At 41.8% G+C, this 13,141-nt stretch overlaps 1 protein-coding gene and 1 non-coding gene across 3 annotated transcripts in view; one reads left to right on the forward strand and one right to left on the reverse strand.

Annotated features, from left to right (window-relative positions):
- UQCC1 (ubiquinol-cytochrome c reductase complex assembly factor 1) overlaps window positions 1-13,141 on the reverse strand; it is a 110,535-nt gene that overhangs the window by 53,534 nt on the left and 43,860 nt on the right. For both annotated transcript variants that reach the window (XM_012754801.3, XM_012754802.3), the window contains exon 6: window positions 8,776-8,833. In XM_012754801.3, coding sequence (XP_012610255.1) covers window positions 8,776-8,833 — 58 coding nt within the window. The remainder of the gene's footprint in view (window positions 1-8,775; window positions 8,834-13,141) is intronic.
- LOC142861438 (U6 spliceosomal RNA) lies at window positions 1,484-1,590 on the forward strand. The gene has a single exon (XR_012912668.1). It is a non-coding gene; the product is annotated as a U6 spliceosomal RNA (small nuclear RNA).

Genomic DNA, 13,141 nt, shown 5'->3' on the forward strand with positions numbered 1-13,141 from the left:
TAGCAAATTTCATCACACACAACTAAAGTTATAAAACCAAACCAAAGAATCAGTATTCCTATCAACAGGAACTATACTGAAGATTCCATGAGTTCTACTAAGAAAATGAGTCTTCCATCAGTCTATTGCCAGGAAGAAAAAAAAAACAAAAAAAACAAAAAAAACAAAAAAAAAAGAAAATGAGTCTGATCCACAGGCCTGTCCAATCACTAGCACCATATTCTGCTAACCAAAAGCTCAACTACTTTTTGCCCTGAGTTTGTGAATCATATTCTCCAGGTAGTTAAGGACAGAAAAGTAGTCCTGTGGTGAAGAACTTCCGTGTTTATCCTTTTCAAGGGAAAAGCAGAGCTGAAGGCTGGACCTACATCTAAGATAGTCAGCTGCCTGGAATGTCCAGATAAGCAGCTGAATGCCAATTCTTAGGCCACCTGACCTTGAAGCCTATCACATTCAGTCTACTCCTTTCTTTGCTTAATAACTGTTTTTAATAGGTAATACATACACACAGTAATAAAAACTAAGTCTCCTTCCTACCCTCATCCCCCAGCTAACCAGTTCTTCTCCCTAAGGCAATCACAGTTACTAGTTTCTTAGAGATCCTTTTACATATGATCTATACACATACAAGTTAATTCTTTTTACATAAATGGTAGCTTCTTTTCTTCCCTTTTTTCCCACAATGGTAGCATGCTACACACACTATTCTTACAGTAAGAAAATACTTTATCTGCTATAAAAAGGGTGAAAGTGAAGAAATTTCAACTCCAACTCTGTTTCATACACAGATACCACAGTCACCCCAGTGAAATCTTTCTTGGAAACAAGAGATAACAGATTCCTGATTTATTTAACCACTGTTAGGTAACATCTGATCCAGGCTGAATTCAACTTAGTTGATAATTTTTCCTATTCTAAAAACGACTAAAAGAAAGCCCCCAAAACACAAAACAGCAACAACAAACAAACCCTAAATAGCAAAAATGGACAAATGCTATAACTAACAGCTAATACAACTATGTGCCAGGCACTACTAGGTTAAGCATTATTTCATTTAGGTCAATGCATTATTTCATTTAATCTTTACAACAATTCTATGAGGCTGGTGCTGTATCCTTACTGCTGTCATTTCATAGTTGAGAAAACTGAATCTTAGAGAAGTAACTTCCTCAAAGTTACAAACTTAGTAAGCTAAGATCTGAATCTAGACAATCTGACCCCGGAGTTGTACTAAGGTCTGTGGGTTTTTTGCCTCCTTTAAGGACTAAACAAACCCTCCAGAATCCACTTACTCTATTTTTCATTCAACCCTCACAAGATCAGTAATTTAAGTTTCAAAACTAGCATCACGTTAGAAATAGCATGTCAGAAGGTTCTCAAAAGACTCGCTAACTTGAGGCACGCATACGTATAAACACAAAAAGTAATTGCTGGCAGTCTAACAGGAAAGGAAGAAACTAAAAATGTATTTAAAATAGGCTGGGTGCTTGCTTTGGCAGCACATATACTAAAATTGGAACAATACAGAGAAGATTAGCATGGCCCCTGCGCAAGGATGACACGCAAATTTGTGAAGTGTTCCATATTTTTTTCTTGTATTTTCCTGGATAAAGCTGGAACCCATTCTACTAAGCAAAGTATCCCAAGAATGGAAAAATAAGCACCACATGTACTCACCAGCAAATTGGTTTCACTGATCTACACCTAACTGGACATATAGGAACAACATTTATCGGGTGTCAGGTAGCTGGGAGGGGGAGGAGGGGATGGGTATATACATACATAATGAGTGCGATGTGCACCATCTAGGGGATGGACATACTTGAAGCTCTGACTTGAGGCGGGGAGCAAGGGCAATATACGTAACCTTAACATTTGTACACCCATAATATGCTGAAATAAAAAGAAAACAAAAACAGGCTGGGCATGGTGGCTCATGCCTGTAATCCTAGCACTCTGGGAGGCTGAAGCAGGAGAATTGCTTGAGCTCGGGAGTTTGAGACCAGTCTGAGCAAGAATGAAACTCCGTCTCTACTAAAAGTAGAAAAATTAGCCAGGTGCTGTGACATGCACCTGTAGTCCCAGCTACTTAGGAGGCTGAGGCAGGAGGATCACTTGAGCCCAGTTGTTTGACATTGCTGTGAGCTATGATGACACCACTGCACTCTAGCAGAGGCAACAGAGTGAGAATCTTGCCTCAAAAAACAATTTATTTAAAACAGACACACAGAAAAAATAGCACAAGAATTGAAGTTCAACAGGACAGAGTAAACCTACCCAGTGCAACTCAAAGATGATAGTCTAGCAAAACACAGTTAAGAGTTGTCAGGACATCCCAAATCATTCAGAAAAGGTTAAAGTATGTTGAAAGGTGAAAGAAAGACAAATGAATAAAACAAATTCTAAATTTCCTCATGTTAAAGGCTTAAATTAAATGTTGACAGGACAAATTACATTTTGCCACTGATTCAAAATCATAATTTCAGAGCTCTGTTGGGGGCAGGGGGAACCAAGAAGGGCAAGGGGTGGGGTGGAGGGGAAGACACACTTCCATGCAAAAATGTAATAAAAATTGCCCTTAAGAATGCAAAATAAACTTCAAAAAGAAGCAATCTAGTAATAAAACTCTCATATGGAATAATTAATTTAATCATTCATTTAACAAGTATTTACTAAGAACCTACTCTGAATATAGACTTAATTTGTGCATAAACTACTACTGCCTGTTTAGGAACAACTCAATTGCTCCTCCCAAGTTTGATGATGTTCTTAAACCCACAATTTATTATCGAAGTTTTAAGGCTCACAGTACAATCCTTGTCTCTCAGTGACTCCAGTGGCTCATAAATAACACTGATCTCTTTTACATATAAGGAAGGCAATAACCCAGCTAGCAAAGTAAAGAAAAAAAGGAATGTCCAAGCCTTAGTCTGACAGCTCCCTAGTATCTCTAAAAGGCAAGCATAAAGACAAGGAACAAAGGAAGAAAAACTCACTGACCAGGAATCTCAAATAACACAGGGCTAAAGATATCAATTCTGCCTTATGGCAAATAATAATAATGATCACTACCATTCATTAAGTCCTCTAATAGGACACTTGTCACTGTAAGATGCATCTGTATTCATTCTCTCTCTCAATCTAATGACCATTCATCCATTATAACTGTCCCCATTTCACAGAAGAGAATACTGTTGCTCTGAGGAAGTTAAGTAACTTAGAATTGCACAGTGGAGAAGAGGAGCTAGAATGAAGCCTCAGCTCCCCTCTTTTCCCCCCAAGCCACAGAGCTTCTCACACTATTTCCCCCATTCCGTGACAGCCCAGCACCCAGAACCTCTTCCTGCTAAATGAGACAAGTAGGAAGACAACACTGTCTGCAGAGTTAAAAGTAACAAGAGAGTTTCCTACCCATGATTTCCTCCTCTCAGTCTAAACCTGGGAGGGAAGAACTCCTGTTATTCATGATGCTAACCTCCTGCCATGTACTGGCAGCTTTGAGCATCCTGTCTCATTTGCTCCATTTGGGCCTTCTGACAATGCCAGTTGTGTTTTGGTTTTGTTTCTCCCACATGGTAGTTTATAAGCTGCTTAAAGTGGATCTGATTTTGAATTCAATGAAGACTAGTGGGCACCGGGGCAGGTTTGTCACTCTGGCTGCTATAAAGGAATCCCAAACAGGACTCTCATGCAGGTTGTTTCCCTTCCTTTGTCACCAGCTAAGGCCAAGAAAGCACAGCCTAGATGGCCACACTAGTGTCCCAGCAGTGTGCTAATGAATAAGTTTATTGATCTGAAAGAGGGCAAGCTGACCCTTTCCCATGCTATGTACATGCCTAGCTTCACCCGGTTTCCCAAATTCCCTCCCCATGAAGCCTAACCCTTCTGAGAGGAGAATGAGGGTCATAGGACAGTCTGTGGGCAGACAGACAACTGGGGTGAGGTCTTCCTGAAGTCATATCACCTGACAATGAGCCTCCTCCAAGAGCTGGTCTTGGCCTGTGGCTTGCCTGTCAAATCCAATATAAAGAACACGCTCCTGGGTAGCAGGTACCAGTGTGCTTAGGTTATGCAATGTTGGTAAAATGCTGCTGCATAGGCCTTTGGTTTGGGCAATAAAACTAAATGTGTGGGTGTTTGAACAATGCAACTCTGGCTGGGGGAAGGAGATAGAGGATGTGCACATGGCCAGGGCTCACCATATATAGCAGGTCTGGAGCTGCTGGAATCCGGCAGAAGCCCAAATGCCCTACAGCTACATCAAAACTGCTGTGGTAGTGTTAAAGAGAACCTATTGCAGAGGCTGCCAGTGTCTGCCAGGGCAGTTCTCTGGCTGGACTGAGACTGGCACCAGTATGCTTTCCAACCCCTTCCCACTCTTCTTTCCAACCCCTTCCCACTCCCATACTTTATTTCCTTCTTTCCCTCAGCTTATAAAAACATTCCCCCAACTTAAAATAAAAGAACAAAATGCTTCCCCCCCATCCTGTTTCTCCCTCTAGTATCACCTTATTTGAAACTTCTTAAAAAGTAGTTTACAACACCTTATTCCCCCCTCCCCCTCAATAACTCCTCAACCCTATGTCCTCTGGTTCCAGTCCCAGAAGGCCAATGTAATTGTTTTCCTTGATCATCCCCAGGCAATTCTCTTCCCCTGTGCTCCCATATGATTTGTGTATCAACCTGTGCTACTTTCAGGTTTACCTGTTGCTTCTCCCAAGACAACAGATAATGAGTGCCATGAAACACAGTGCTCATCATATATTAGTTGGTTAGTGAATGTTTCCTATGCTGTTCATATTGGGTGGCTCACGCCTGTAATCCTAGCACTTTGGGAGGCTGAGGCGGGCGGATTGCTCAAGGTCAGGAGTTCAAAACCAGCCTGAGCGAGACCCCGTCTCTACCAAAAATAGAAATAAATTAATTGACCAACTAAAAATATATATACAAAAAATTAGCCGGGCATGGTGGCGCATGCCTGTAGTCCCAGCTACTCGGGAGGCTGAGGCAGTAGGATCGCTGAGCCCCGGAGATTGAGGTTGCTGTGAGCCAGGCTGACGCCACGGCACTCACTCTAGCCTGGGCAACAAAGTAAGACTCTGTCTTAAAAAAAAAAAAAAAATGCTATAATTTGATGAATCTGTGTTTAAGAATAACCAGGTACTGGCCGGGCGCGGTGGCTCATGCCTGTAATCCTAGCACTCTGGGAGGCTGAGGTGGGTGGATCGCTCAAGGTCAGGAGTTTGAAACCAGCCTGAGCAAGAGCGAGACCCCATCTCTACTAAAAAAAAATAGAAAGAAATTAATTGCCCAACTAAAAATATATCAAAAAAATTAGCTGGGCATGTTGACACATGCCTGTAGTCCCAGCTACTTGGGAGGCTGAGGCAGAAGGATCGCTTGAGCCCAGGAGTTTGAGGTTGCTGTGGGCTAGGCTGACACCATGGCACTCTAGTCCAGGCAACACAGTGAGACTCTGTCTCAAAAAAAGAAAAACAAAGAATAAGCAGGTCCTTAACAAATAGTATTAATTATTAATAAGTATTTAATTAGTTACTTTGGTAGTTATAATTACTAATGAGGAAAGCAACTCAATACTTTGAGTTAGCCAAGGAGAATTCCCAGGTTTCTTTTTTCTTTTTTTTTTTTTTGGCAGAGTCTCACTCTGTTGCCCCGGCTAGAGTGCCATGGTGTCAGCCTAGCTCATAGCAACTTCAAACTCCTGGGTTCAAGCGATCCTCCTGCCTCAGCCTCTCAAGTAGCTTGGACTACAGGCATGCGCCACCATGCTTGGCTAATTTTTTTTCTATGTATTTTTAGTTGGCCAGTTAATTTATTTCTATTTTTAGTAGAGACGGGGTCTCGCTCTTGCTCAGACTGGTTTTGAACTCTTGACCTTGAGCGATCCACCTGCCTCGGCCTCCCAGAGTGCTAGGATTACAGGTGTGAGCCACCGCGCCCAGCCCCAGGTTTCTCATGTGAGCACAAAGCCACTGGACAAGATAGGGAGCAGAGGGGGAGGCCTGCTTTTATTAAGTCCACATGGGGATGCTGGACAGTGCAGACAGCTGCCTCTCTCAGTACTTTTTCAGCAGCCACAGTCAATGCTAATCTTGTTCAGCAAAGACAATGGACACAGTCATTGCTGCTCACATGAATACAAAACTGATAAGGGTCTTCTAAGAACTGGAGAGTGTCCTATCCTTAAATCCCAATCCACAGAAAAACCATGGAACTAGAAAAAGGAGACAGGATAAATGAAACATCAATATTTCCTCCAGGGAACTAACAGAATGTGAGAAATGGTGTCCCTAGTTTAAGAGTCAACAGGGAAACATCATCTGTGGGAACTCAAGCAAGCATTCTGACATGTCAGTCACCAGCGTATTTTTGTTTATTAGGAATTTGTCTCATTTTTTGTTCTGAGGGGGAGGGTTATTTCTATTTCTATGACTGTTTTCTAAGCCTCCCCACCTCTCCCTCATACCACCACCTCCAATAAATATTTCATTTCCTGTACCTCTATCAAGTTTGCAGAATTCTGAAATTTTGAATCTGGCTATCTGTCGGTTACTCTCCTAGAGCTTCAGGCTAAGAGAACGGGGACTGGAACATAGCTCCTCCACAGACTTGGGGTGGATCTGTCACTCCCCAGTTTTGCCCTGCTCCACAAACCTGCCCCTGACACGTCAGACACTGGCTGCCCTCAAATACTCCATGTTTCTGTACATGTTCTGTCTTTGCTCCCGCTATTCCCTCAACCTGAAATGCCCTCCCTTTCTCTGACAGAAATTCAATTCACTCTTCTTGGTACATCTCAAATGTCACCTCTACCGCAGAGCCACTCTTTATCCAACAAACCTCTACTCCTACCAAATTTAGATTTAGTTACATTTCTTTGTGCTTCCACAGCATCTGCTTGTGCCTTGGGCAAGCATTTCTCTGTCATCCATTATAGGCAATTGTACTTTATGTCTGCTTTCCACTAGACTAAGTTTCTTGAAGATACAGATCATGTCATATCATTCTCTTCAATGCCCCATGGTCCTAAACACACAGTAGGTCCTCAGTTAGAGTTTCAAATTGAAAACCTTCTGATTCATTCCACCAAAGCCTGCAGATCATCAGAACTAAGGGAGAGAAGAGTAGAAGGAAGACCAAGCATTGACAACACTGAAATGAAGCACAGTCTCCCTCCCCGTCCCTAACTGGGGATGGTAGATCCCATTCCTGAGAAATTAAACCAACCTCAGCAAGGAAGACTCAGCAGGCAGTTTAAAAACTTTAAAGAACTACAAGTAGTTTCAAGGTTCTCGCAGCTGCTATTAGTCAGGTATTGACCTTGGGATGTGGTCACAGGGATTTTATATTTTACTTTGCCATCCAGTCCCTCTAACACTCTGATACCTCTAGCTATATGGGCAATAAAGAGTCTTTCATACAGGCTCTGAATATTATCTTTGAGCTCCTCTGGGAACAGGCTAGCCTTCTCTCAACCCTCCCACCTTTCCAGTGAGTAATTCCACTGTGCCACTTCTGCAGTCCTCCTCTCTTGAAAAGTAATTTTCTCAATATATCCAGCTTCCCTTCCTGAACCCTTTCCCTAACCTTAACCATGAAGACAGCAGGAAGGTAATGTGCCTTCTCAGCTGCCTGACTAAAAGACATGGCATATTTCAAAGAACTAATACACAGAATTAGTAAGGGTTTATAGCTTCCTCTATGATCCTATAAGTACTGCTTATTTATATTTATCATAGAACTTAGCCATTCCTATTTATAATTGACCATTTCACATATCTTATCTCCCTCACTAGACTATGAGCTTCTTTAGAATTATGTTTAGTTCCTAGCAAAGTACCCAAGACATATGTGCACTCAATAAACTACTGGCTTAGAAAAAAATAGCATAAAATAAACTGCAACCTTAGGTCCCTTGGCCAAACTCAGTGACTGAGTACAGAAGAAGAAACGTTTCAGAGGTGATCAAAACCAAAAAGTCAGTGCTGTGATGCAAAAGCTCAACTGAAGGTAGCCTCAAACAAGGGGCCTTTTGACAGGGCAGCCATATCCCATGCTCCTCAGATACTCACTATGGTCAAAGTAGTAAACTTAGTTCTCCAGAATTTACTTTCCCAAGATCTGGCAGTTCAATAAATACATTCCCAAGCCCCCACTTCAACAACTCTCCTATATCCTTCTGACCTTTAATACTGTGTAACATTAGATGAAAAATTGATTTTTTTTGGCTACTTATTTCACGGCTAAAGAAAAAATATACTATTTAAGGTGTTAAATATTTTTACATGCAACAAACCTGGCATGAATCTAACTCATATGCACATTTTAGAGGTACAGGCATAAATGTCAGTGCTATAATTTGTTATAGGTTTCTGATGACCAGCAAAGAAAATGACCACGGATTCTCACAATTCAAACCACTTTTACGTAAATGTGAACTTTCCTAAAACAGCCAACGGAGAGAACTTTCCATCCAAGCTCATAGAGTCTCCTAGAGATACTGATAGCATTGTTCGCAAGGTTAGGTGTTCTTTGAAAAAAAAATCCTACAAATATTAGTTTCTTTTTGGGCCTATGCTTTGACCTTTTAATAAAAATGTGCTTCAAGACACCAGTTATTAAAATGAAAGGAACGGTTTTTAATGCCTGAACAACTGCCATTTCATATAATCAGCCCTGCTGAAAGCTATAGCTTACAAGTCAGCAGTGTTTAAAAAAAAATACATTTGGTGACTTCACTAATTGCTCACTTACCAGACATGAAGTAGAGTTATAAGAAACCATGAATTGAATGTATCGGGCATCTGACACCCTAGAAAAATAACAATAAAGTATAAGTATGTGAGGGTTTAAAGGAGACAATATATATTTTAAAATTAGTAGGAATTTGTTCAACTAAAATATATGGCAGTTACAATGCTCTCTGATTATGCTATCACAGAGAAGGCCAGTGAACCACAAGGCAACGCCGCGGGCTGAAAGAGTACTGACTTCAGTCAGACCACCGTCTTCTAGTTCCAGCCCTATTACCACTTTGATGTGTGGCCTTGGGCAAATCACTTCTCCCTTCTGAGTCTCGCTTCTAGTCTCAGTTTGTATTAACAGAATGTAGCCTAGATGATCTCTATGGTTCCTTCCAACTTCTATGTGATTCTACAATATTTTCTCTTCCTGGCTCAAATTCTGAAAAGCTAGGCAAATACCACCTTGCCTGTCCCACTTTTATGTCAGCTTTTTTCAGCAGAGCCCCACTGAGAAGTTTAAGTCTAGATCTAGTGTCCTTTTCCTATCTTCTTTCTTTAAGGTAGGAACATAGTTGTATTGAATGAATTGCCCAAAAGAAATGACCAGGAGAAAAAAGTGGGGCTCTAGGGAGCCATGGCTGAATAAGAAAGCAGACCAAATCTAACGAAAGGCCGTTCATCACCCCCCCGAAATGACAAAATCGGGAAGGGCTTCTCCTTGGTTTCAGGTCCCACAGATTAGATCTATGTTCAGACATCCAAGCCTTTCAAGTCTCAGATCTCTAAGAAATGCCTCTGAGCCAGGCATAGTGGCTCACACCTGTAATCCCAGCACTCTGGGAGGCTGAGACAAGAGGATCATTTGAGGCCAGGAGTTTGAGACCAGCCTGGGCATTATAGTGAAACCCTGTCTCTACAAAAAACAAAATAGCTGGGCATGGTGGTGTGTGTCTACAGTCCTAGCTACTCAGAAGGTTGAGGCAGGAGGATCATTCGAGCCCAGTAGTTTGAGGCTGCAGTGAGCTATGATCATGCCACTGTGCTTCAGCCTGGATGACAGAATGAGACTCTATCTCCAAAAAAAAAAAAAGGAAAGAAAAAAGAAAAGAAAGAGAGAGAGAAAAAGAAAGACTGGCCTCTGGCTGGATGAGGGGTCCCCCACTAGATGTGCCCTCTTATTACATGTCAGGGAGAAAAGCTACAGCAAGAAGGCAAAGAAAAAAGAAAATCAATGGGGAATTTATGGTAGAGTCTTTCTTTTGGAACAATGACTCAAGAAAGAAATGCTATCCCCGGCCTTTCAGCAATCAGTGAGGTGCACAATGTACTGAATGATAGATAACAAACAGGTGTCGCTAGGAGATAAAACACAGGGCATGACCCCTTTGAGGTATACTAACAGCACCAATAATAATAAAGAGCTATAATTAATCATTGGCTTACTGTGTGCCAGATGTTATAATAGGTGCTTTACATGCATTAACTCAATGAATCCTCCCTATGAGGTGGGCACTGATATTACTCCCATTGACAGGAGAAAAAACTGACTCTTAGGTCAAGACAATTGCTGCTCAAGGTCACAGAGCTATGAAATGAGACACCTGGGATCAAATTCAGATCTGCCTGATCCCAGACAGCATGTTCTTAATCACTAGTCTAACTGCCTCTTTACTATTAATATCAGAAACTGATACACACTAAGGACCCATCCTACATGTCAGGTACACTGCTAGTCATGTCAATACATTATCTCACTTAATCCTCACTTTAACCCTGGAAAGAAGCATGATAATCCTCATTGTAAAGATGAAGAAACAAACTCAAAAAGGCTTAGTAATTTGCCACAATATTAACAAGCTAGTGGCAGGGCTGGGTTTGAATCCAGGTCTGCCACAAAGTGACAACAAAATACTCTGGTGAGCTTACTAGGAGGTGCCTAGCAGCTGTCAAGTGGACTTCCTCTCAGAGCCCAGCAGGAGGGAGGTGACGGCTGGCCTGGCCAGCCATACAGCTATTAAGACACATGCCATCTGAGAGTGGGCCAACCACCCTCCACCTAGAACGAGAATAGCCCTGAGAAACTCTCAAGCCCGGATCTGAAGTTGGGTCTTTTGGATGCTAGAACAAAACATTAAAAAGAAAAGTTTTCTTGGAAGTCTGTCTTTCAATCTGGAAAATGAAATTTGGCTGCTTCTAAAGGACAATCTGTTCAATTGCTACCTCTACATCAAAGCTTCTTAGCAGCCTCTAGGAGTCTTTCCAATTTTCTCAGAGAGGGAATCAGTTCTTAAGCTGGAAAGCACAGATACACAGACAGGCCAGCAGCTGGACTTGGGTCACAATTTCCCCTTCTGGGGGTCACCTCAGGGCTGAGGATGGGAAAAGAACTGGCATATGATTGAGTCCCTATACCCATTGGGGTCCCTTGAAAAGTAAGACCAATCAGTGTTGACTGTAAGCTACACAAAAATACAACAGATTCTTTAGCTCAATGAAATGTGTTTAAACACTTCAAAGTTAAAACCTGTTAGAGTCTTTTGCTACAATCACACTCTTACTCCAATGCATATTCAATGCTTCATTTTCTGAAGCTACGCACTTTCTTTCTTGACATCAAGTTGGATAAAATTAAATAATTCCTTACTGTTATGGGGAAGCAGTATTAACATAGATGTTCATTTAATAGCGGGTCAGATTGCCTGACTCAAAACCCTGACTCTACTTCTTATTCACTACATGATGCTGGGTAAAGTTACTTAGTCTCCAAGTGCCTCGGTTTTCTTCTCTATGAAAATGGGAAAGTGGGGGGCAAGGCAACATACGTAACCTAAACATTTGTACCCCCATAATATGCTGAAATAAAAAAAAAAGAAAGAAAAGAAAATAAAGCCGGGCGCGGTGGCTCACGCCTGTAATCCTAGCACTCTGGGAGGCTGAGGCGGGCGGATTGCTCGAGGTCGGGAGTTCGAAACCAGCCTGAGCGAGACCCCGTCTCTACTAAAAACAGAAAGAAATTAACTGACCAACTAAAAGTATATATACAAAAAAATTAGCCGGGCATGGTGGTGCGTGCCTGTAGTCCCAGCTACTTGGGAGGCTGAGGCAGGAGGATCACTTGAGCCCAGGAGTTTGAGGTTGCTGTGAGCTAGGCTGACGCCACGGCACTCACTCTAGCCTGGGCAACAAAAGTGAGACTCTGTCTCAAAAAAAAAAAAAAAAAAAAAAAAAAAAAAAAAAAAAAAAAAGAAAAGAAAAGAAAATAGGAAGAACAAGATAACCTACCTTATAAGGTTTTTGTGAGGATTAAATGAGATAAGGCCCGTAAAATCTTTAGTAAAATGGCTACTATTTAATAGGTACTAACTAAATAGTTACTATTGTTTTCAGTGAATGATTTAAATAATAGGGTTTTGTTTTTTGGTTTTTTTGAGACAGAGTCTTGCTTTGTTGCCCAGACTAGAGTGAGTGTGCCATGGTGTCAGCCTAGCTCACAGCAACCTCAAACTCCTGGGCTCAAGCAATCCTGCTGCCTCAGCCTCCTGAGTAGCTGGGACTACAGGCATGCGCCACCATGCCCGGCTAATTTTTTCTATATATATATTAGTTGGCCAATTAATTTCTTTCTATTTATAGTAGAGACGGGGTCTCACTCTTGCTCAGGCTGGTTTTGAACTCCTGACCTCGAGCAATCCTCCCGCCTTGGCCTCCCAAAGTGCTAGGATTACAGGCGTGAGCCACAATAGGGTTTTAATTATCTCCAATAAACCTCCCCTAATTATTTAAGATTGTGTAAATAAAGTGATAAATCTCAACCACTGACTCAGAACTTACTGATTAAGGAGGTTTCTCTCCAAGGTCTCTAGGGTCTCAAAAGTTAAGACAAAGCAGTCTGCAGACAGCAGGGTGGCATTAAACACAAGCTTCACTGACTGGTCCCCTCTGCTCAAAGTACTCTTCATAGCAGAGCTGGTCGCCAAAAGACCAGTCAGCAAACCGCTGCATACTCGAGTGTGGCACGCTCATTTATGGCACACAAAAGACATCATTAGAACATCTGAGAAGCAACAATGGGCTGCTAAGGTAGCTTACCACTCAGAATTCCCAATATCTAGCTCTCTGGACCTAAATCTTTAAACACTTCAGCTCTGAGGATGACAGAGTCTGTAACTTTGGCATTTTATGGGCACCTATCCAAGAGGCTAACAGATATTATTGTTTACTCACAAAGAATAAGTAAACAACTTATTCTTAAACAATCCTCATGAAATAGCACCAGCCTCACTTATATTAGGGGTGGGGGAGGGTAACACTAGCCTGAGACTCTATCCTTTTAACCAAATTCTTGGGACTCTAAAAGTCAAGGCCTAAAATACCAA

The sequence above is a fragment of the Microcebus murinus genome, chromosome 16 (assembly GCF_040939455.1).
Source record: "Microcebus murinus isolate Inina chromosome 16, M.murinus_Inina_mat1.0, whole genome shotgun sequence".
Lineage (NCBI taxonomy): Eukaryota > Metazoa > Chordata > Mammalia > Primates > Cheirogaleidae > Microcebus > Microcebus murinus.